Here is a 24834-nt window from a genome sequence, read left to right on the forward strand (position 1 = left end):
ATAAAAGTCTAATCTCATCAACTAAACCTGGGGAACCTGTCTATTGTCTAACTTGAGAAATCTTGCCCCGGATAAAATATTCCTTTACAGTCAAGACAATTAAGTAGCGTCAGACAACAATAGAGGTTGAAATAAAAGAGACAGATTGCATGAAATGAAGACATTTGAGGCAGACAGAATTTAGAGTTGATTTTCTTCTGAATTTGTTACGCATCTTATTGCCAGACACGTCGATAAAAACTATTTTTAGGGAAACTTGACGAAGATGTGTCTAAATGCCCCTGGAAGGTTGTGAGTGAGATCTAGGTGTCATTTATTGATTAATAGATCTGGTCTATTAAGTGGACATTACAATGGCTAACCTATTCTTTGATTTATCCTACCAAAGAGAAAACGACAATTCTTCCATTTTAGAGGGCTTAACATTATAAGAGAACAGTTATTTCTTGTTCTAGGGTTTGCAGTTTAATATTACCAGCAATTAATGAAATTGTGATTATAATGGCCCTTAGAGTAACTGCATTGTCTCTATATTTCATTAATTGAAGGTTTACCGTAAAATTTTATTTCAAGTGAAAATAGCACTTTTATTTAATTAATGTTGTGACAATTTTGCTATTTCGATTAAATTTAACCATTAGTTTTCGATGTAAGGAAGAATATATGATAAATTATTTTTTTTATTTCAAAATATCTTTTAGCGTAGTTTCAGCAGTTGGCTTGAAATCTAAGCCTATGTGTGCTTTAAGCAAGAATCGTGATCCTAAAATTAACGAGAGCCTTCGTCCACGAGTAATATACAAAACTATTATTGCTGGTTGTTTCTACACTGTAACACATCTTTTACTATCGTATGACGTCATGCTCCTCAAAATCGTGTTTACATATAATAGAATCAGTAGACGTATGAAATGTTGAGTCTCTAATAGAAAAGTGCCTATTTAGGCAGCAGCCAAGGGTGCTGGTAGTGATACCAAGCTAAACAATTCGGCAAACTATCGGCTTTCTTCATTCCGGAGGTCAGTATTATATTATATTATATAATCGTAAGTTGCCAAGATGCATAGTTGTTAAGACTATCTGTAGTTTACTTTTGAATTCTAATTTAACGGAGTCGTTTGATTTCGTTAATTTTTTTTACATCTGCCATTGTTGTCTTTTATGATAGCAATTTTTTATAACTTTTTCACGTGGTTTGTGATTATTACCATCATTGTTCACAAACATATCGTTATTTGTTTACTAATATCCATGCGTGTGAAACTAGATGATTTTTAGTAAATGTGGTGGAAACTAAAGGCTTCCCTGTCTTGAATTATAATTCTCTTGCTTCTTCTATCTTATTTCTCTTCCCCTTGTTTATTTTGAAGTTTTTATAGTTTATATATAAAATATCTAATTTAATGCTGTTACTGTTTTTAAAATATTTTATTTTGATTATTTATTACTTCTCTTGTAGCTTATTCATTTCCTTTCTTTCTGGGCTATTTTTCCCTGTTAGAGCCCTTGGGCTTAATAGCATCTTGCTTTTCTAACTAGGGTTATAGCTTGGCTTTTATTAATAATAATAATAATAGTAGTAGTAGTAGTAGTAGTAGTAGTAGTAGTAGTAGTAGTAATAGTGGTAGTAGTAGTAATAATAATAATAATAATAATAATAATAATAATAATAATAATAATGATAGTAATAATAATTAGGGATTTGCGCTAACAGTAGGTGAAATTCACATATAAACCGCCAACAAGACGTGATACGATCACTAGGAAAATAAAAAAAAAAAATTAGTACACGCATGCTTCCAGTTAGACTACTTAGCCTCCCCTAGGAAGCCATTATTTTTCTTCCCTAACTAAAGCATGGAAAGGGGCGACGAGTTTAGTATATTTTCTTTGCTTGCAATCTATATTTTCTCTTCGAAATTTGAAAATGCTTTTGAATTTAACACATAACTAATTGTCATATTTTTCATGAATTTAAGGCATTCTGTAATTTGATTTTGTGTTATATACAATACGAAAAAGAAAACTGCTCCTCGCCGTTCATACATTTTCATATTCAGCGGACCTGAAATCAGTCAGTTGGATGTGTACTTTATACTGACTTTTTAAATTTTCAGTAATCTTTCCTTGACTAAAATTACAGTACCCACCTTTATTCCCGAAGTAAAATGTTAGTGCATTCACTGCAGGTTATTTTGGTGGGGAATCGGTTCAGTAAAAGATTTGTCCTGTAAAAGAGAAATTTCTTGGCTAACTTATTCTTTTATATATACCAATTGATTATATATATTTTTTATTGAACTGTAAGTACAGGTAATTCATCATTTTCCTGTATGTAATGTTACACTCCTTGACAGTGGTCACGTTATTTTGTCTAGCCACAAACAGTCGACTTGCAATGACATCGCCGCCATTTTTTTTTTTTTTTTCTATGAAGCTAGACAGTCTTGATGACCCCATCCTTCAGATTTATCACTTATCAATGGAAACAAAATCAGTTGGCTCGAGAAATATGACATCTGTAATTTCAAACTATGTTTTTTTTTTTTTTTTTTTTTTTATTGAAAGACATTAAATAATTGTGTTACTTAATTTTTTTTTTTTAGCAGATTGACTATTGCCTAATCGAGAATATTTGATGCAAATTTAATATTTTACGTTAGCCACCAAGTAAACCTTTTCATCGAGTTTTTAAAAATATTTTCCTTCTCTATTTACAGTTCGAAGGATGCTACAAAGCGTATTCCAGATTGGAAAACCTGAAGACCCATCTAAGGTCTCACACGGGGGAGAAGCCTTACATGTGTGAATTCCCTGGCTGCACCAAGGCTTTCTCCAACGCCTCCGACAGGGCCAAGCACCAAAACCGCACGCATTCCAATGAGGTAAGATTCCCACTCTCTGTCTTTGTTAAAAAACCCCGATTACCGCTCACAATGGTTGGAAATGTGTGGTATTAAGAAGCTTCTATAGCTTAGGTCAAGTATTTTATGCCATTATTTAGGTGTTTGATGTTATTTTTAATTTTATATTCGTCTCAAGAAGCGTGAGATATGTATACCTTACAAGAACAAGAGATCTTCAATTTGGTGGTTTTAAAGTATCAGATATTAATCTATTCATATCAGTTACCAAGATGTTGATGTAACTCGTGATTAAACAGAAATTGCCGTATTTTAGGTTTTTATAATTTTTTTTATTTAAAAAGGTATTCTTTGAAATTTGCTATTAAAGAATTAATCTCGAAATTATAGAATTCAGCTTTCAGAGTGCCCAAACTTTAGTAGGTAATATTTTAGTAATTGGGTAATTATATCAACTGTTTGTATAGTAGTCGTTGTAGGAGTTGGTGGGGGTGGGACTGAGGAAAGTGGGTAGGGTATGGACAGTCATTGCCTGATGTTTTCTGCTGGTGAGGCAGGTAACATGGCACTTCTTCAAGATACCATCACAAGCCTTAATTATCCAACGCTCCCAACGATTAAAATTATAAACTTACAAGACACTGTGTGTCACACCGGGGACCCCTGTCCACTCTACTTCACCTTGTGCTCCTGTCGTTGTAAACACTATACGACCTACCGTATGGACTCGTTAAGGATGGTTATCAGATACATTATGGGAGGGAGGTATACGCCGATCGCGCTCTAATGAAGAACTCCTGGGGCCCGGGCAAGATTAGTGGAGGCCCCAGTCGTTACATGGCGAAGGTCTGCCGTTAAATCTTGACGCTGGCGACGCCCCCCCCCCCCCCTTTCCCCCCTCACACCACCACCAACAATCTTACCAGACCAACACAAACTTGGAACTCAATCCATTGAGGAAGGAGAAATTCATGTCTTCTGATGGAGGAGATTAGATGCAGTTAAGGGTATTAGTTTCATCGTGGTATAGGGCCAAGGTAGAAAAGAAGTTCCTAGATTAATGTTTTGTATTTTATTCTCGTGAAGTGATTTGAGGATTATAAATCGTAAGTGTGAGGTGGAGTCGGGTTGCACTTTGCACAAGATTGAGCGTAGACTGTTGTAAATCTGTCGCTGATTGCCACAAAATATTTTTTCTTCAATAGCCCCCCACCCAACCACAGAAAACACTCGTCGTTTCTCTTCGGTTCCTTTCCTCTTCATTTTTTTCTCCTCAATGCATACTATTTTCCACTAAGATGAGGTTGAAACCTTGTTCATAGATATTTGTCCGATAAATACCCGATTGTTTGTTTTAGGTGTCCATAAAAATCGTCATCAGCCGTAACTAATCCATTGCAGGATAAAAGCCTTAAACATATTTTTCCACTCGTGCCTGTTTATGGTCTTTCTATGAGCTTATACTCACATTTTCTTGGTTTGTCAATCCAGCGTCTTTTCTTCCTTGTCCTACTTCTTTTTCAATTTCCAGGGACCCACTTTTATTATAATTATTATTATTATTACTACCACTAATAGCCAAGCTACAACCCTAGTTGGAAAAGCAAGATACAATAAGTCTAAGGACGCCAACAGGGAAAATTAGCCCAGTGAGGAAATAAAATGAGGAAATAAATAAACGATATAAGAAGTAATGAACAATTAAAATGAAATATTTTAAAAACAATATAACATTAAAACTGATATTTCATATATAAACTATAAAAAGACATGTCAGCCTGTTCAACATAAAAACATTTCCTGCAAGTTTGAACTTTTGAAGTTCCACCGATTCAACTACCCGATCAGGAAGATCATTCCACAACTTGATCACAGCTGGAATAAAACTTTTAGAATACTATGTAGTATTGAACCATATGATGGAGAAGGCCTGACTATTAGAAATGACTGTATGCATGGTATGTAAAGGACGGTCAGAATTATAAAAAATCTTATGCAACATGCATAATGAACTAATTGAATGACGGTGACAGATTAATATGTAGATCAGGAAAGTTCCTTTCCAACAATTTAAGATGAGAATCAGCAGCGGAGATGGAATTGATGCAAAGAGAGTAACATCATCAGCATTTGCAACAAGATTGTTTTCTAGGCCAAACCACATGTCATGTGTGTATATGAAAAGTAATGAGCCAAGAACACTACCCTGAGGAACACCAGATATCACATTCTTATACTCACTTTGGTGCCCATTAACAACTATTTGCGATCTATTACTTAAAAATTCAATAATGATGCTAAGAAACGACCTACCCACTCCCAACTGTTTGAGTTTGAAAACAAGGGCCTCGTGTTTAACACGGTCAAAGGCAGCACTAAAAAAAAAAAAAAATGCCAATCATACGAAATTCCTGACCACAAGCAAGGGGTTTCTATACAGCATTGAAGATTGTAAGATCTGATGCTCTTAATGCCATTCCCATTATAAATCCTGCCCATGTCCATTCTTTTCCTTACATGTTATTAGAATACCCTCTACTTTTGTTTGCTCTTGTATCCAGTCTCTTAGTGTTATTTTCATCATCATTCTTTCCATAGCTATTTGAGTTGTAGCTAGCTCGTGTTCTAAGGCTCAAAGTTTATGATGCAAAAGTTAATACTGGCAGGACCATCTGATTAAAATCTTTGTAGAGAAAGTGACATTTTAATTTTCATAACCTAATTTTGTTTACTAAAAGCTTTCCATCCCATGCTTATCCTTCTTTTAATTTCGGTATCTCCTATGCCTATTGACCCAAAGGGGCCAAGGTTAGATTTCGCCAGTCTGTTTTATCTTGAGCTTTTAAATCAATACTTCACCATTCATCATCTACTTCATGCTGCATAGTCCTTAGCCATGTAGGCATAGGTCTTCCAACTCTTTTAGTGCCTTGTGGAACCCAGTTAAAAGTTTGAACTAATCTCTCTGTGGGAGTGAAGATCATGACCAAACCATCTACAACTACCCTTCACCATGTTCTCATCCACATATGGCACTCAAATAATCTCACATAGTTTTATTTTGAATCGTGTCATGCTATTTAATTCCCATTATTCTTATAAGGGTTTTGTTCTCGAATCTACAAAGTTTGTTGGATATTGTTTCATTGTCATACTACGACTTCTGTCCATACAGTAACAGCGATCTCACTAAACTGATACATGTAATTTCAGGTGATTTTATTTCCAAATTTTACTTAACCTAGCCATTGTCTAATTTGCTTTTTTCAATCTTTCATTTACTGTATCTCCAATTCCAACGACTCTACTAGAGATCATAGTTCCTAAATATTTAAATAACTCTCTACCTTATTAATGCCTGTCTCCTTCCAATGATATTTCATATTCCGTTCTCATCGTCTGTCTTCCTTCTGTTTACCTTGAGCCAACCTCGTGATATTGCATGCATTCTGGCAAGCAAGTATTGAAAATCCTGTGGTGTTCTGCTAATAAGCATCATCAGCATACTTTAAGTCAGCCAGTTTCCTATTATCAATCCAGTGCAAATTTTTTCCACGATCCCCACTTGTTCTATGCATTTCAAAATCCATGAGGATAAATACATTCCCTTAGAGTACTCCACTGTTCACTTGGAATTCATTTGATAGGACTCCACTAACATTAACTTTGCACATGCTATGCTCATGAACACTTAATCAAATTTACATATTTAAGAGGAACTCGATAATAACGCAGAACACAAAATTGGCTGGTGCACGCTATCAAAGGCTTTTTCAGTTCACAAATACCATCAAAAGTGGATATCTATATTCTACACAACAGGTCTTTAAATGAAAATATAGTCAGTACAACTTCTACCTTTCTTCTAAATCCTGCTTGTTCATCTCCCAGCTTTTCATCAATCTTTCTCTCTAGAATAAAACATATATATTTTCATGACAACTGACGTAAGTGTGATCCCTCTGTAATTATTGCAATCAGTATTTTTTTTTTTTTTTTCACCAACACTCCTAGCTCCCATTCATCAGGTTTTGCATATTCTCGCCACATTCTACAAAATAATCTGGTATTCTGGGCGTAATAATCTTGTTAAGTATTGTGGGAGTCTTCATTTTCCGCCAATATCACCTCGGCAGCTATTCCATCATATCCAGGGGCTTTCCATCTCTTTTGATTTTTTTAGTGATAGCTTTGACTTCAAACACACTGAATTCATCCATGGGCACATCAAGGTTTTCTTTAGCTTCAGTATGTGAGCGCAACCCATAAGGGGTAGATATCATATGGGTAGAGCCTCCCTTTATCAAATAAATTTTTTACGGATAACCGAATGATGTTAAACCTCATGCTTCTTTTCCTTGCCCACTGTACCCACTCATAACAGGGTCCAGAGGTAGCCGGCAGGCGGGGATTAAACTTTAAACTACAGTGAGTGAGAGATGGTGTATTTTTATTCAAGTCGCCACAACCTCTGTAACACACACACTATACATAATACGTTTATATGTATACTAGTTTTGATAGGATAATCGTTTAATTCTTCATCACTGCTAATGTTTCATGAGCACAGAGAAAAAGTATTGGTTTGTTTACAGTGTGTGCTAACATGTTTCTCTCTCCTGCTGCTATTCTCAGGATTGCCACCGGTAAGGTTTCTTAACATATTGCATTGCGCAGAGACTGTGTGTAAATGATATGAAAGGTATCCTTGTGTTATGACTATACCTTGTCATTTAATTGGATAATGCAGATAGGAGTTAACATTAACAGCGAGGATGGCAGTATATTAGGCTACACATTTAATGATGTACATGTACTGTAATTATTGCATTTGAGAAAAGAACACTCAAATGCTGTTACTCTACCATCAAAAGTTGAAACATGGTGTAGCAAGAACATTAACATCTCTAGCATTGCTATCTCATTCTTAAACTATACATATAAGCATTACAGCTGTCATTATTTTAGATATTTGACTGCATTCTCCAAGTATTGTGCATGGGGATGTCTCTAGTAATTGAAAAATGCTTTCACTGTTTAGAATTCAGCAGCTTTAATGTGTTTTTTAATTATATTTTTTGTTTCCAGTGTTGATAGTAAGTGAGCATATTTTAAGCAGAATAGTTTGTCTTGTCTCAAATTATTTCCTATTTGGTTTACTTGTGAAGTGAATTTGCTTACTCTTCCTTTTTATTCCATGTTTATATGATCATCATCTTATGTTTAAGTTAAGCCTTGATTAGAATAAAATTCATAATTGAACTAGCTTTAAACCACCATAGGTCTTCCCAGGTGTTGAATATGTACATGAGATTCCTCACTGAAAATTCATGACTCAAGAAAAAGGTATTGAATTGCTTAAATTTAATGTTACAATTTTAAATAGATTAGTTACAACATGTTCAAACTAATGGCCTTCTTTCTTTTACAGAAACCTTATGTGTGCAAGGCTCCTGGGTGTACCAAGCGTTACACAGACCCGTCCTCTTTACGCAAGCATGTAAAGACAGTTCATGGTGCTGACTTTTATGCTTCCAAGAAGCATAAAGGGAATGACCATCCCAGTGCTAACCCTGGAAGTGGCGGAGGAGGAAAGGATGGTGGTACAGCTCATCCAGAAGGTTCACCGCATTCTGATGGTGGAAAAGCTGGTTCACTCTCCAGTCCATCAGTAAGCTATTCATTAACCCTTGTGATTACATGGATCATGAATAAAGTTATAAACCTTTTCCTAATAAAATTCACAGCTAAATTAATAAAGTTTGTAAGTGCAATTTTTAATTTTATCATATAGATTCCAGTATTCTAACCTTATCATCTTTCAGGAACCAACATCTCCTGGAGAGCAACATAGCCCTAATATGGACACTGTTGTGGGAGGGACAACACCGATGGACCAGAGTCGTTTGTTGGATGGTCCCATTAGTGACAACAATGTTACTACTACCGCAGGCTACGAAGCATCCTTGGATCAAGAGGAGGTGTGGGATGCAGTTGAGGATGATCTCGATGCAAGTGTTGATTTGCCAGTTGGTGTAGCAGCCTTAAATGGTTTGGATGGTTCCATGTCAGGACCAATAAACCTACAAGAACGCAATCTCAGAAATAGACTGAAAAACCGCTTGCAAGCCAAAGGCTTGGCAAATATTTTGCCCAATCTTCCTGGAGGTCCAAGACACTCAACAGGAAGTGGTGTAGGAGAGCTGTCGCAGCGAATCACCGACCTTAAAATGAGTGGAAGCATGACCACTTCACAGCAAGCACGTAAAAATTTGATAGATTTACATTTCCGTCCAGGTCAAACGTTACTTCAAAACATCAGACGTGATTCTAATTCAACTGTTAGTACGTACTATGGCAGTATGAGAAGTGATTCCTTACATCCAAATAGCAGACGATGTAGTGAGATATCTCAAGTATCTGCTGCTTCAATGGGACGTCAGAATATGGTTCCTTCTCCATATGACCCAATATCCTTAGGTTCCTCAAGGCGCTCTTCAGAAAATTCTAATTTCAATATGGCTGGTATTGCTCAGTCTATGAGCTCTCATCTAGCCAAACTTCAAAGAAGAGCTATGGCTACAAATGAATTATACAACACTTCCAATCTTGTTGTCCAGGTAATTTAAATGTTGTGGTGTACATAATTCAAGTGTAATGAAATATATTGCAGCAAAGGTTTATAAATTATTCAAGATATTTAAAATGCACTGTATACTTATATGTTTACATTTTATGTCTTACCAATTATTACTTTCAGACTCTGGTTTAATTTCTGCTCTTCTTTTTCAGACTCAAAACATGTCTTTGAGTCAGGATAGTTTACAAGGTGGATGGGGTGGTAATATGATGGGTATGGGGACCTCAATGGGTGGAGGCCATTTTGGCCCTGCGGGACCTATAGGCCGTCTAGACCACCAGACTCGTTCGGAGGGTCCTAGGAGAGCTTCTGACCCTGTAAGACCACTAGAAAGAGGAATGGGGATGGGAGATGATGGACAGAGATTGCAACGTCACCATAGCTACTCTACTTTTAATGCCCGAACTCCACTACCACCCATTACACCTAGGCACCCAAATCATGGTTTGCAGCTAGATCAGGTGGCAGAAGATGAACCTATTGAAAATAAATTAGTGCTACCAGATGATATGGTCGACTACCTCAACCAGGTTAGCAGTTTACATATACAAAGGAATAATATATTTGTGTAAAAGTTTTATGATGATTAAAAGAATTACTGAAGTTGTCTTATATCTAGTTATCAGTCATAATGTTGCAATCACAAAATTTTTTAAAAAGCCATAAAGTTTAATTCACCAAAAGTATTCATCACTCCCCACTTTTCTTCTATTCCTGTAATAAAATGGCACAGTACAGTACTGTAGTTTTCATGCATTTTTCCCTCAATCTTTATTCCAATTTTTCTTTCCTCAGAAAGGAAATGGCGAGATGAAGAAATCAGACACCAAAGATAATCGTCGTCAAGGGAATACACCTAACCACATTCACAATCAACAGATGTCTTCCCCAGCGTATAGTGGAAACCCTATGCCCAGTCCAGCCTATTCAAATCAACCTATGCTAAGCCCTGCTTACTCCAACCAGCCTATGCCATCTCCAGCCAGCAATTACCAGTACCCACAGCCATCACCAGGGTATTCAGTTCCCTCTCCTGCTCACCCTCATGGATATGGTAATCAGTCCATGCCTGGTGGTGGATCCCAACAACAGTTTAATACCCCAATGCCATCTCCAGCCCCTGCAGCTCCAGCTCAGGCCTACAATCAGATGTCTCCAGCATATCCACAACAGGCTATGGCTTCAAATTATCAGATGCCCCACCAGCCACAAGGGCCACAGTATGCTCAACAACAGTATCAGCAACAAGGACAGATGATGGGTCAACATATGTATGGACCTATGATGCAGCAGCAACAGAGATATAATGGCATGGTTGGACCCCAGGGAGGAGGCGGTTATGGCATGGGTCAAGGGAACTATGGCCCTGTTCATGCTTGCGGTCATCTTGCGCCACCTAATCTCCCTCCACAAGCCTACCAAGCGCCATGTGGAGGATGTCAAAATCGAGGTGGAAATACCATGGGAGACATGACCAATTACCAGGGCCAACAAGGGTCAATGGGCAATTGGCAAGGTTCCCAAATGAGTGTTAATCAGTATCCGGGACAACAGTATGGTTCTCAACAGCAGCTCAATATGATGGGGCAGGGTGGACCTATGGGTTACATGGGAATGGGTGGCCCATACCCAAATCCAATGACTCCATCTGGAGGTATGATGCCAATGTCTTATCCAGGAACTATGGGAAATGATGTTCAGTGTCGTGATGTTAGTCAGTCTTCTCAAACAAAGTGTGGCAAGTCAAAATCTGGAGGAAAGTCAAATACCAGTAGCAATAATACTGCAGCATCAGCAGCTACTATAGCTGGGGGTATTACAAATAATGATGGTGGTGCAGTTAATAATATTCAACAACGACCAGCTGCAGTGGATACAGGAACTGCAGTGCCTGTACCAAATGCAATAGTAGATACAAAACCAACGGACACAAAAGCAGGAGAAACAAAGTCTGTGGACACTAAAAGTAATTGTAAGAATTTCATGAAACCAGACACATATCAGAGAACACTGGAGTATGTTCAACAGTGTCAAAGTTGGAGTTCTACAGTTGTGAAAGAAGAAGTTACCAGTACTACGGACCAAAAGCCCAAACTAAATCCTAATGGTACAGTGGCTGGCTACACGGGCCCAGGGTCACAAAGTACCCTTAATGCTTCTGTTACCCAGCAACCCACACCTCAGCTCCCACCTCACGGTACCTCAAGATTTGCTACACCACTTCCTGTTGCTCTAACAGAGACTTCAAACATGGTTATAAATGACATGACATCCTCCCTTACTTCATTACAGGAAGAAAATAAATACCTCCAAATGATGCAGTGACACCTTTCCTTGGTTAAAAAGAACTTGTGTTCTGTACTGATCTCCAGTCAAGTTAATGTTACGTGACTGCAGAGTAATAGACGTTGTATTGATACGGTTGACTGTGATGAATTAGATTGTAAATACTGTATGATTTATCATAAATATATTTGTACAAATGTCATGTACTGAAGTGTCGTGTATCTGAAATCCCAGTGGTATTGGTCGTCCCAATAAGATAGGTTAAACAACACATTTATATCAGTGGTATTCACAAGTGCCTACGCCGTTTACTACAACCTTTGAAGACCCTTTTGAAATTGGGGTTATTTTGCAATTGCTGGAAGCCCAAGGCCAATTAGTTGCAAAACTCACTAAAGGACCAAAAGGGAAAACTATTATGCTTGGCACAGCTTACAGTGACAGTGTACATGAAACTATTTATGGTAAATGAGGATACCTGTAAACATGTCATCTATTCACTAACTAAATATAAGCTGTGTGAACAATCCTTTGAAAAGCTTGGATGAAAGTCCACTTTACCTCAACAGTTTTGCTTAAAAGTGTAAATCATGTTTCTAAAACATGAATAAATCGTGAACATATATCAGTAGGTGAATGTTGTGCCATGCAATGCACCATCATAGTGCCAAACAAGAATGAACCCGTCCTTAAAGGTGCCATACAAGATTTGGCCAAATTAGGGGGCTGTTTTACAATCGACACTGTAAAAATGTGTATATTGATTAATTATTTAAGTTTTGTAAGAATAACATTGGTTTCGTCATCGAGTCTTTCCATTTTCTGATTGTACTTACAATACTTTTTTTACATAATTCATAACATCTTGAAATAAAGACGTTTTTCCCACAAATTCTATTTTATGCCCTTTTTGTATACTGGTGGTCTGGCTCAATGTGTAAATGAGAATACTGTGCAGTATTGTTTTTATAATCCATCAAGTTATTTAAATTACCTTCATAGAAGTACCTCGGAATATAATTACATACAGTAGTCCTGACAGACTGAGAATTTCTGTAAACATCCAAATGTTAATCTTGCAAGAACCCTTTCTTGTTAAAAAAAATAATTAAATGAAAACTGAAGATTTTTTTTTTTACTCCTACGAACAATAATTTAAAGCATGAAATAGAACTGTATTTATAAATACAGATATAGCTTTAATCACAAAACAGCTTTATCACTGAACCTTCATGGGAGCCATGTTTTGCAGAAACAATTAATTAGTGAAGGCTAAAACTAGTCCCCCAAAGCAGTTGTTTAAGACAGGGGTGTCATAATCATGGCACTGCATTTAGGGTGTACAGCAAAATTACATTCCAAACTATATCAAAAGGAATAGTCAAGAATAGCTGTGAATGCAAAACCACCAAATACAGTACAGTACAGGTAGGTTACATGGTAAAAAGCTATTAATTAGATTATATACATTTATAACTACGAACAAGTATAATTTAATTTTCAAAATTTGCATATCACTTATAAAAAGCAAATGGAGGAATAATACATACACCATCATGATGGGAGGGGGGGGGGGATTACACTAATCATGGTAAATTTTAGGGGGTGGCATCAATTTCTCTCAGAATAATATAGGTCAATGAAACCTAATTTTACCATCTTTGGGATACAATCATTAGTGGATACCTTCATCGATATCATTCTCTAAGTCATTTATCTAAACCAATTGGAAATTGCTTTATATATAGAGCTCTTCAGAATTAAGTAAAAAACCATATATTTAAAATTACAACTTAGATATGACTATCTTATTACCAAAATATAGGTATATGGATTGATACATCTACAAATTCAGTGTTACATTAGTTCTATTTTTCTATAATTCTTAGAAAGACAAACTGTTTCCCGTAGGTTAGTTATTCTAAAGTAAATTTAAACAGGCCACTTTACTACTATCAAATATTTTCTTGGGGTTAGTCTTCTGAATTTCAGGGTAAATTAGATAACTGAAACACTAAAAAGACCAAATGAAATAGGATGAAGAGCAATTGGCATAATTCAACTGGGAATGAAGGAATGCAGCAAGGAATCATAAACTACACCGTACATTAACCCAGGCATAACATAAAATGCATAATATTTCCATTCAAAGGAAAGTAAGGTGATTACAGAAATGGCTGAACATTTACATTCCTACAATTTACAAACCCTCTAGGTGAGACCTAAAAGTCTACATCTGTAACTTGGTCTCAATAAACTGCTTTAAAATAATAATCAAAACCCTATCAATAATGTGATAGAAAACATGCAAATGACATCCTACAAACAAAAACCAGAAAAAGTTGACCAACTAAATCAATTCAATTTCCTATAAAACAACCAATGAATTGTAAGTGCCGCACTTCCGTTCATACAAGTACTTGTTAGTTCTGATCCTAACTTGCATGAGCACTGGAATGCTGGGATCACCAATTCAAACAGAATGTGGCTTAAACTTCTCAAGCTGACCTTAATTAACAAAAAGGCCTCCATACACAATCTCTTACATAACAAACTGCATTTTCTTGAAAGTTTGATAATATCAATAAATAATAAAAAGATTCCAAACCTTTTGGCATTTGTAATCATGATAACTAAAGAAAGTATGCTCCACTGTTAGTGCTAAGAAGGGAATGAGCAACCAAGGACACTCCTTTTAAATAAAAGATAATGTACATATTGTAAAAGGAACCTTTCATTAAAAATATGTGGGAATATGCATCCATGGATCCAAACTTCCATCCAAAGTAGAAGTACAAGGCTACAAAAATACATAAACTTTTCAAGTATTGTATAACCCAGAAAAAATGGAGAAAAATCACTTACATTTCATACTTGAATTCTATAAGCAATAACAAAGAATATTTACTGCATTTCTACAGCTCTGGGGTTGCATCATCTGGTCTTCTCACTCCTCATCATTTGACTACTCCCCTTTACTGCAACTGTTCAAAATCACGATTTAAAAGAGGATACGTTTTATGAGGCACTGCAAGTCTAAAAATGAGACTGTTTGAACCTCTTAAACTTTCAAAACACAAATATAAAACTTTAACCTTTATTCACTTTCCTTTATCACCTAAAATAAAACTTCCATTGTTCTGTTTGAACATATACTAATAGAAAAAAATTACAATTGTAAATAAACATATTTTTATGAACAGTATCTAGATATTGTCTTCAAACCCTCACAAAAAAGACAAATATTCCAAAATAAGACAAATTCGTTGATAATTTGTATTTTTCCTAACTATACAAACCTTAGCTATTTAATAGGGGTATTACTTTCGGCGCACCTGAAACGACGAGCCATTAATTTTTAATGAGGGTTTACTACCCACACCGCTAGTTAGCGGGGGGGTAGGGGAGGGTAGCTTGCCAACCCCCAACCCACCCCCCCTCCACACACACATACACACACACACCTGTGCTTGAGCTCACTTTGCTTGGAGGTAGGACTTCAAGGGGGGATAGGGCTGGCGGGAAAGTTTGGTTAAATAGCTAAGGTTTGTAAAGTTAGGAAAAATACAAATTATCTACGAATTTGTCATTTGTTCCATAACTGGAATGCAAACCACGCTATTCAAATAGGGGTGACTCACCCATCAGGAAGAGTGGACATCCCAGCCAGTCTGGCTTTTTGGCTTTGACCGGGTGCTCCTTATCTGAGTGTGTTAGTAATCAAGAAATAAGGAGCCCCTGCACCTCGCTAAAACCTTGCTACGCAAGGTCTGCGGCCTATGCAAGCTGTGTGTGAAGGTATGAGGTGTCACTCGTCCTAGAAAGTTGTTCCGAAGTTCTTTAGCTGGAAACTTGTAGACTAGGATTTTCCCAATACCACCTTGTCAAGGTATGGGGACGTAACAGTATTAATATCAATATTAGGAACACAAGGGAGCATGGTTTACCTGCAGTGGTTTGAGGTCAGCTATGCAGAGAACCCAGGATGCTGCTTTCCCCGAGGGAGGGGATGATGAAGAAAAGAATAAGGGCCAGCCAAAACCTTTTCATTCATGCAGATCAAATCCGGGTAACAATACCCTCAACCTTCTGCTACTTGTCCAATAAGGAGCTTGAGGTTTTAAACCAGCTGTTGTGCAGCCACCACAGGACCGATAGAGAAAGTATCGAGTCTCCTGTGGGTCATGTCTTGCAGGTAGTGGGATGTGAACGTGTTCTGTCGTTTCCACACCCCAGCTTGAAGAACTTGCGTCACTGAAAAATTTCTTTTGAAGGCCAGGGACGTAGCTATGCCCCTGACGGGGATGGGACCATTCGCCGCCGACAGTTAGCCACTGACAGTTTAGCCACCGCCCATTCGCCTCCAATGCCATTTCACCGCCGCTGATTCGCCACCGGCGAAAGAATAAGTGCTTCCGTTATAGTCATATGTGGCAATCGTTTTTTTTTTTTTTTTTTTTTTTTTTGCCGGATAACTCTGAAAATTTAATAATTGAATAATTTCATAGTTTAACAAGGTGTCGTTTGCTTAGATTGTTTACAAGCATAACTAGTATATTGTATTTTGGCAAAAAAAAAAAAAAAACTTGATGGTGTTCATCCAATTCTGTATATCTTTCCTACAAATAAGCAACATTCATCATACCTAGGCATGTTTGAAATGGTTAAATCATTTGTACCTAATCTAACACCGGAGTGTATTCATTGTGACTTTGAACAAGCAGCTATTGGTGCTATGACAGAATACTTTCCAGGTGTCCAAAGAAGGGGATGTTTTTTTCCATTTAGCACAAAGCATGCAAAGACATATAGCTGCAATTAGACAGTACAGTGAAAGAGACGCTTTGGAATATCTCAAAGGAATAGCCCATAATAAAGTTTCTATTTTTTGAGGTGTGTGTGCAAACCAATATAATTTTTTTACTTGTTTGTAAACTATAAAATGTTTGAATTACTTTTAACTTTTTTACATAATAAAATGTTTATTTTTTACATTCCTTTTATTTACACATTGCAGTAGAATAGTTAAAACTGCCAAAATAAAAGAAAACTGCTGAGCGGAAAAAATGAACAGCTGTAGTTATGTTTCTGGTGGCTTAATGTCCTGGTGGCGAAATGGTCCAAGTGGCGAAAAGCTGGTGGCGAATTGGCGGTGGCTAATCGTCGTCGGCGAATGAGCGGTGGCGAATCGTCACCAACCCGCCCCTGACATTATGTGCTCTGGGGTGACGTGACGGAGGAGGGTCTGGATTCAGTGCGAGGTCAATGACCCTGCGAATCCATGCAGAGATGGTGTTCTTGGTGACCCTCCTCTTATTACTTCCTGTGCTAACGAATAGTGCTGGCACACGAGGACGGGCTGCGGCTGTTCTCTTAAGGTACAGCCTCAAGCTCCTTACTGGGCATAGTACGAGATGGTCTGGGTCATCTGTTACAGTACGGAGACTAGAAATCCGAAAGGAGTCAAATCAAGGATCTGCTACTCCCGGGTTCTGAGTTTTAGCAATAAACTCAAGGACGAAGCTGAACGTTACCTTCCCCCATCCCCTTGAATGGGCGATGTCATACGAGAGACCATAAAGTTCGCTGACTCGCTTGGCCGAGGCCATAGCTAGCAGGAACACCGTCTTCCAAGTTAACTGGCAATCTGAAGCCTGGCGTAATGGTTCATAGGGAGGTCTCTTAAGAGACCTGAGAACTCGAACCACGTTCCATGGGGGAGGTCTCACTTCCGTCTGAGGGCAGGTAAGTTCATAACTCCGTATGAGTAGAGAAAGTTCTAGTGATGAAGAAATATCCATTCCTTTCAGCCAGCCTGAAGGCGAGGCTTAAGGATGAGCGATAGCCTTTCACTGCCGAGAATGATAGGCGCATTTCTTCACGCAAATACACGAGGAACTCCGCTATTGCTGGAATAGTGGCATCGAGTGGAGAGATACCCCTTCCACGACACCAACCACAGAATACTTTCCATTTTGCCTGGTAGACTGCTGATGATGACTTCCGCAGGTGTCCAGACATCCTTTTCGCAACCTGTTGTGAAAATCCTCTCTCAGAGAGGAGATACTGGGTAGTCTCCAGGCATGAAGTTGTAGTGAAGCTACGGCTTTGTGGAAGATGTTGGCGCGTGGTTGTTTGAGTAGATAGTGTCGTGGAGGGAGTGCTCTTGGCAGCTCCGTTAGGAGTTGCAGAAGGTCCGGTAACCATTCTGTGTGATGCCATAGCGGAGCTATGAGGGTCATTGAAAGATTGACCGATGTTCTCTGATCTTGTTGAGTACCTTCCTCATTAGACAGAACGGAGGTAAGGCGTAAATGTCAATGTTGTCCCACCGTTGTTGGAAAGCATCTTGCCAGAGAGCCTTGGGGTCTGGGACTGGGGAACAGTACAGCGGGAGCCAGAAGTTCAGGGCTGTTGCGAAGAGGTCCACAGTCGGAGAACCCCACAAAGTCAGGAATTTGTTGGCTACTAGATGATCCAAAGACCACTTGGTACTCACTATCTGAGATGCTCTGCTCAGGTTGTCGGCGAGCAAATTCCTTTTGCCCAGAATGAAGCGTGGTATCGAGTGGATTTCGGCCCATCTCAGTATCTCTATTGCTAGATGGGATAGTTGCTGCGAAAAAGTACCTCCTTGTTTGTTGATGTGACTACTATGGTGTTGTCGCTCATCACCACCACAGAGTGACTTGCCAAGTACTGTTGGAACTGTTGAAGGGCTAGAAAGACGGCCTTCATCTCTGGGATATTTATGTGGAGGTACTTTTCTGACTCTGACCAGAGGCCTGAGGTTGTGTGGTGCAGCATGTAGGGCCCCCACCCTTTTTTTTTGAAGTGTCTGAAAACAGCATCAAATCTGGGGGGAGTACGAGAAGATCCACTCCCTTTCGTAGGTTCTTGTCTGCCACCCACCACTGGAGATCCATCAGTTCTGCAGGTCCCATGGGGATCTGGATGTCCGGGGAATTGTAAGCTTGATTCCACTGGGACTTGAATCGTCACTGGAGGGATCTCATCCTGAGGTGACCATTCGGAACTAGACGGGCCAGCAATGAAAGGTGACCGAGGAGACGTAACCACGATTGGGCTGGAAGTTCTTGTCTGAGAAAAGGTCTTGCGACCTTCCTCAGCCTTGCTATCCTGTCATCTGATGGGAAGGCTTTGTGTAGAGTGGTGTCTATGATCATGCCTAAGTATACCAGTCTTTGAGTGGGAACCAGTGAAGACTTCTCGAGATTTACCATGATCCCCAGATCTTGGCAAAGTCTCAGAAGTTTGTCTCGGTGTTGAAGAAGGATTGACACTGAGTCTGCTAGGATTAACCAGTCGTCCAGATAACGGAGGAGACGGATGCCAAACCTGTGTGCCCAAGATGATACTAGGGTGAACACTGGTGAAGACTTGTGGTGCTGTGGAAAGACCGAAGCACAGCACCTTGAACTGGTATTTTCTGTTGTCCAGGCTGAGTCTTAAGTACTTCCTTGAAGACGGATGGACTGGGATTTGGAAGTACGCGTCCTTTAGGCACAGTGTGCACATGAAGTCTTGCGATCTTACTGCTAGTCTGACCGTGTCTGCCGTTTCCATGCTGAACGGAGTTTGTTTGACAAACTTGTTCAGAGCTGAGAGGTCGATGACTGGTCTCCAGCCTCCAGATGCCTTCTTTACAAGAAAGAGTTGACTGAAGAAGCCTGGGGGTCCGTCGAGGACCTCTTGGAGAGCGCCCTTCTTCAACAGGGTCTGGACTTCTGCCCGAAGGGCTTGCCCCCTTGCCGATCCCATGGCAAGGGAGTTCAATGACACTGGATTCGTCGTCAGGGGAGGTAGAGATGTTATGAACGGGACGCAATATCCTAGACTGATCACGGAGATTATCCAGGAATCGGCCCCGAGTTGCTTCCATCTGTTTGTGCAACTTTGTAGGCATCCCCCACTGGTGGAAATGCAGGGGGACTGCCTATCCTAGCGTTTGCGGCCTCGGCTGCTCCCTCTAGGATTTTTGCCTCCCCTGGTGGACTTTTTGCCTTGCCTTTCTTTGACAGGAAAGGGCTTAGATACCATCGTCTTCGCTGCCGTTGTTGTCATAGAGGTCTTGGCTGGACGGGACTGCTGTGGTGCTGGAGGCCTTGGATGTTAAAACCCTATGAAGGAGGGAGTCTTGATGTGACTTCCTCCACCTCTCAGCGGCATGTTCCACATCCTTAGGCTCGAATAGAACAGACCCCTCCATGGAGGAATGTCTGAGCTTATTGATATCGGCGCTAGGGACCTTCTGATGGAATCTCTCAGCTACTGCATCCCGACGTTTCAGGATGGTATTTGCCCACAAGTTCGAGACTTGGTGGGCCAGAAACTCGATCGTGCGAGTACCTGAGAGAAAGAAGGTTTCCTGGTACGTTCCTTGGAGAAATCCTCAGAACGTATCAGGATACCTAAGGTCCCCAACCAGATATCGAGCCACGAAGTAGCTTGCATAACACACTTCGCGACCTTCTCCTGATTGAGGATCTCGGCTGCCGAGAACGAGACCTGCCGGTTGGAGAGTCTCTCAAGAGGGACTCCCCTGGTAAGCTCTTCCAGCGAGTGATGGAGTGGAAGAGCTAAACAAGGCTCCTCTAGGATCTCGAAGTACCTCCTCTGCTGTACGCAAGGAGGTGGGAGGAGCTTGTTGGTGGTACCGTAAAGGTTGGAGGAGGACATCTTGGAGAGCTGCTGGAAGATCTTGTCCCTGGTACTCTTTACCCCTTGAGACCAGACCAGGGCAGGGCTGGTCTTAGAGGGCTTTTGAGTACCAAAGACGCGTTCTAAGACCGTGTCTTTGCCCTCTCGAGGAGGGATCTGAGTCGGAAAACCCGTTGAGAGCCCTCATTAGAGTCAGAACTTGCCAAAACGCATGTTCTGACTCTTGCTGGTCTCCTCCTCTTGTAGGACTTGCAGCGAAGTCTTCTTCTATCCCTGAAGGCTCTTCTTGGGGAGAATCGCGGACATTCCCTGAGTGGCTAGCTGACTCCATCCTAGCCCTAGTGGAGGACTTAGGCAATGTTTTGGAATCTTTGGATTCCTTCCTGGGAAGGATGTAAGACTCCATCATTGATGAAGGTGGCATGTACCTTCCAATCCCTGACTGTGTGGAACTTTTGGCGCGAAGAGAGGTTTCCTCCATTGATGCGATGGGGGAAAGTCTCTTCGCGTGATTTCCTCGGAGACGGGAGATCTTCGTCTGAAAGGGAAGGAGAGGCAGTCCGAGGAATAGGAGGTACTTGCCTCGAAGGTCTGCGTGGAGTCAGCTTCGTCCTCGGGGAAGTGACCGTGTCCAGAACTCCTCTTTTCCTCTTCAGTGGGGTAGAGGAAGCCATGGTTCCGTTTCCCAAATCAGAGAGGACAGGCTTGAAAGCCTGAGTTACAGCTCTGATCAGGGCACTGAACCACGTCTGTTGGCTGACAGACACACTGTCAGACATATCCCCTGAAGGGAAAGGGACTGAAGGATCCCTGGGAGTAGTCACTGGAATAGGTGGGTTCGCCTGTGGTAGCTTTGGGATCCTGAACCCCTCTGGAAGTTTCCTTTCTCCCACAATGCGCGGTGGTATGCGCTTGCGGGGAGGGGAATGAGGTGATGGCGACCTTGCCGGACATCGTTCCTTGTGATGCGTAGGCTCGCGCGCAGGAGAATATTGATGCTTACACGAGGGAGAATAATGCCACTCGCGCGTGGGAGAATATTGGTGCTCGCGCGCGGGCGCGCAGGAGAATCACGATGTGAGCGCGGGCGTGGGAAAGTGTTCGCTCGCATCTGCTAATGGCTTGGTGCGCGCGCGCAGGAGAATGTCCCCGAGCGCACGGGAGAATGTTGACGCGCATCCCTAGGAGAAGGTTGGCGAATGTGCGCGTGGCGCGCACGTATATCCTTGTGGGTGCGCGCAGGAGAAGGCTGGCGCGTTGGTAAGGGATGGCGCGCGGGAGAAGGCAGCATGGCTGACTCATCTTCAAGCCTGCTAACAGAAGAAAGTTGACGTGCAGGTTTTACCTGGCGCGTAGGATGGTGTGCAGCATGGCGCGCAGAAGGATATAATGTAGGGCGCATATGCGCATATGCGCACATGCAGGAGAATGTTGGCGCGCGGGAAAGCGCTGTTGCACAGGAGAACGTTGGCGCGCAGGTAATTTACGCTCAGGAGAACGTTGGCGCGCAGGTGGGCGATAGCGCGTAGAAGATCTTTGGCGCGTAAGCGCAGGTTATGTTGGGCGCAGGATATCGTTGGCGCATGTGCGCATGAGGGCGCGCATGGCGCGTGGTGGAGCTATGCTCTTGCTGGCGCATATGTGCATGTTGGCGCGTAAGCACTTGAAGATGCCCTGTGTTAGGGCGAGTAGGATGATCAGCGCGCTGTAGTGATGGGGCCTGGCGAGCTACTGATGAGCGCTGGTCAGGTTTTGTGGGCGCGTAATGCGTAAACTGTTGGCGCGCAATAGCACGTTCAGGTGGAGCCTTGTTAGGCCCATGCAGGAACGGCGACGGCAGGTCTGTCGGGTGGAAGGTCGACTTGTCCTTTAAAAGGACGACCTTCCATCGAAGGAGATCACAAACGATCTGCAGAGAGGTCCAGGACCAATGCAGGTGTATTGACGGATGATTGGTCTAGAGGCTCCTCTGCGGAGACTGCAAAAATACGATGAACCAAAGAGGCGCCATCTCACCGCAGGTGAAGGAAGGCCTCTATGGCGAAGAGGAAGGCGAGCCTTCCGACGAATGCACCCTCTGGAAGCCGTTGGATCAGCAAGCTGACCTTCAGCAGTCCTGCGAAGAGGAGTCTTTGTAAGTGAACTCCCCAGAGGAGGAGAAACACTAGCAGGAGAGACTGACGATGGACTTAGTTTCCCCCTCGTAGGATGATCAGGAACTGGGGAAACTAAGCCGTCAGCTACCGTAGAGTCTAGAGTGGAAAAGGAGATGGGTGAAACCGCATTGGATACCTCTGACACCACAACGTCGACAAGAGACAGAGGATCAACCTCTGACGGTGACGACGATTGCTTGACAGCAGCACCCATGCGGATATAATCAAGCAAAACCTCCTTGGAGGGTGAACCCATAAGCTCCGAGGAGGACCCAAGCTGAAAAAGTTAGTGACATGTCCTCCCCCGGGGGGAGAGGTGGAGCTGCTTCGCTAGGGGAAGCAACGTCATCTCTCGAGACCCGAGGTTGGTTAGAAATAATTCGGTCTACATTACCACTTGATGGTCTCTCGAGAGAGACCGACCGAGTGGGAGCTTCGGAGGAGGTTTGGGCAACGGAAGAAGAGGCCTTGGGTTTTTCTCCCGTCGAAGGAGAAATATCCCGTTTGGACTTCTTCTTCCGTCGTCGCGAAAACCTCTCTCACTGGGAGACAGACCACTCCTTACACTCACTAAAACTTGACACTATCACACCGTTGGCCCCTACAAGAAAGAAAAAGGGCGTGAGGATCAGTCTCGACCACCGACATGAACGTTCCACAGGGGCAGTCGGGAAAACCAGGGCAGATGCGCATGGTCGCAGAGGCCAATTTCACATACGCAGTAACTAGAAAAGGAAAGAACAAAAAGCATTAATGGCTGCTAATATGACGACAAGGATGAAAGCGGACACGTCCGACTACCATCCGAGTTGAGAGCAAAGTGAGCTCAAGCACAGGTGTATGAGAGTGGGTGGGTAGCAAGTACACTCACGCAATCGGTAATTTCGCACAAGGCAAGCGCCATCTTTGCCGATCTCGTGGAAGCCCAGAGAGACGTCGGAGACGAAGGAACGTTGCAGCAAGCCCCCCAAGAGTTCAAGGCTTCTCATGAGAGGTTTGATCACTTTAGGAAGAGGACTGGTATTCACTCAGTCATCCGGCATGGAGAGGCAGCCAGTTCTGACAAGAAAGCAACAAAAGAAATCCTCAAGAAGTTTGAGAAATTAATTTCTAGAGAAGGCTACATTCCTCAGCAAGTGTTTAACTGTGATGAAACTGGCCTTTTCTGGAAGAAAATGCCCCGTCGTACATACAGTATATCACAGCAGAAGAAAAGAAACTTCCTGGCCATAAACCAATGAAGGACAGACTTACCCTAGCATTTTGTGCCAATGCCAGTAGGGACTTAAAAATAAAGCCCCTACTGATGTACCACTCAGAGAATCCTCGTGCCTTCACAGCACAAAATATCACGAAGGATAGGCTCTCAGTATTTTGGAGGTCTAATGCCAAGGCCTAGGTCACGAGGACCATATTTATTGAGTGGGTAAACGTCTGCTTCGGTCTTGCTGTCAAGAAATTTTTGAAAGAGAACAATCTTCCTCTAAAATGTCTCCAGGTACTGGACAATGCCCCTTCGAGCCCAACATACATCCTGAATTCTCCTTCATCAAGATTCTCTATCTGCCACCGAACACCAACCCTCTCCTCCAGCCAATGGACCAGCAAGTGATTGCTAACTTCACGAAGCTTTACACGAAGCATCTGTTCAGAAGATGCTTCGAAGTGACCAAAAGCACTCAACTCACCCTCTGTGAATTTTGGAAGGGGCATTTTGACATCGTTCAAAGCCTGAAGATGATTGATAAAGCTTGGAATGAGGTTTCACGGCACACCTTGAATTCCTCAAGGAAGAAACTGTAGCCAGCTGTTGTGGCAGAATGCGACTTCGAAGGTTTCGAACCCTCAACCGAAGACGAGGCCATTGATGATCCTGTCCCTGAGGGTGATGTTAAGGAAATAATTTCAATCCGGAGGTCCATGGGGCTTGTTGTCGATGAGGCTGACGTCGATAACCTTATTGAGGAGCACAGGGAGGAGCTTACGACTGAAGACTTGAAGGAGTTGGAGGCAATGCAGTTGACCATCATTCAAGAAGAGCACTACTCTAGTGGTGGCGAGGACGGGGGGTAGACAGAAGAAACGACATTGGCAGAAATAAGGGAAGCTATCGGTTGGTATGAAAATCTTTCGAGATTCACTGAAAATAAACACCCAGAAAAACTTCACACAAGTCGTCTTATGGAGAGTGTTAATGACAAGTATA

General features: G+C 41.5%; 1 protein-coding gene across 1 annotated transcript in view; it reads left to right on the top strand.

Moving 5' to 3' along the window:
- Positions 1–12918, top strand: part of ci (cubitus interruptus) — a 502748-nt gene extending 489830 nt beyond the window's left edge. The window contains 5 exon segments of the mRNA XM_068350994.1: positions 2721–2885; positions 8296–8535; positions 8690–9484; positions 9657–10034; positions 10300–12918. Coding sequence (XP_068207095.1) covers positions 2721–2885; positions 8296–8535; positions 8690–9484; positions 9657–10034; positions 10300–11829 — 3108 coding nt within the window. The 3' untranslated portion in view covers positions 11830–12918.
- The last annotated feature ends 11916 nt before the right edge of the window (positions 12919–24834 follow it).

This window comes from Palaemon carinicauda, chromosome 27 (assembly GCF_036898095.1).
Source record: "Palaemon carinicauda isolate YSFRI2023 chromosome 27, ASM3689809v2, whole genome shotgun sequence".
Classification (NCBI taxonomy): domain Eukaryota; kingdom Metazoa; phylum Arthropoda; class Malacostraca; order Decapoda; family Palaemonidae; genus Palaemon; species Palaemon carinicauda.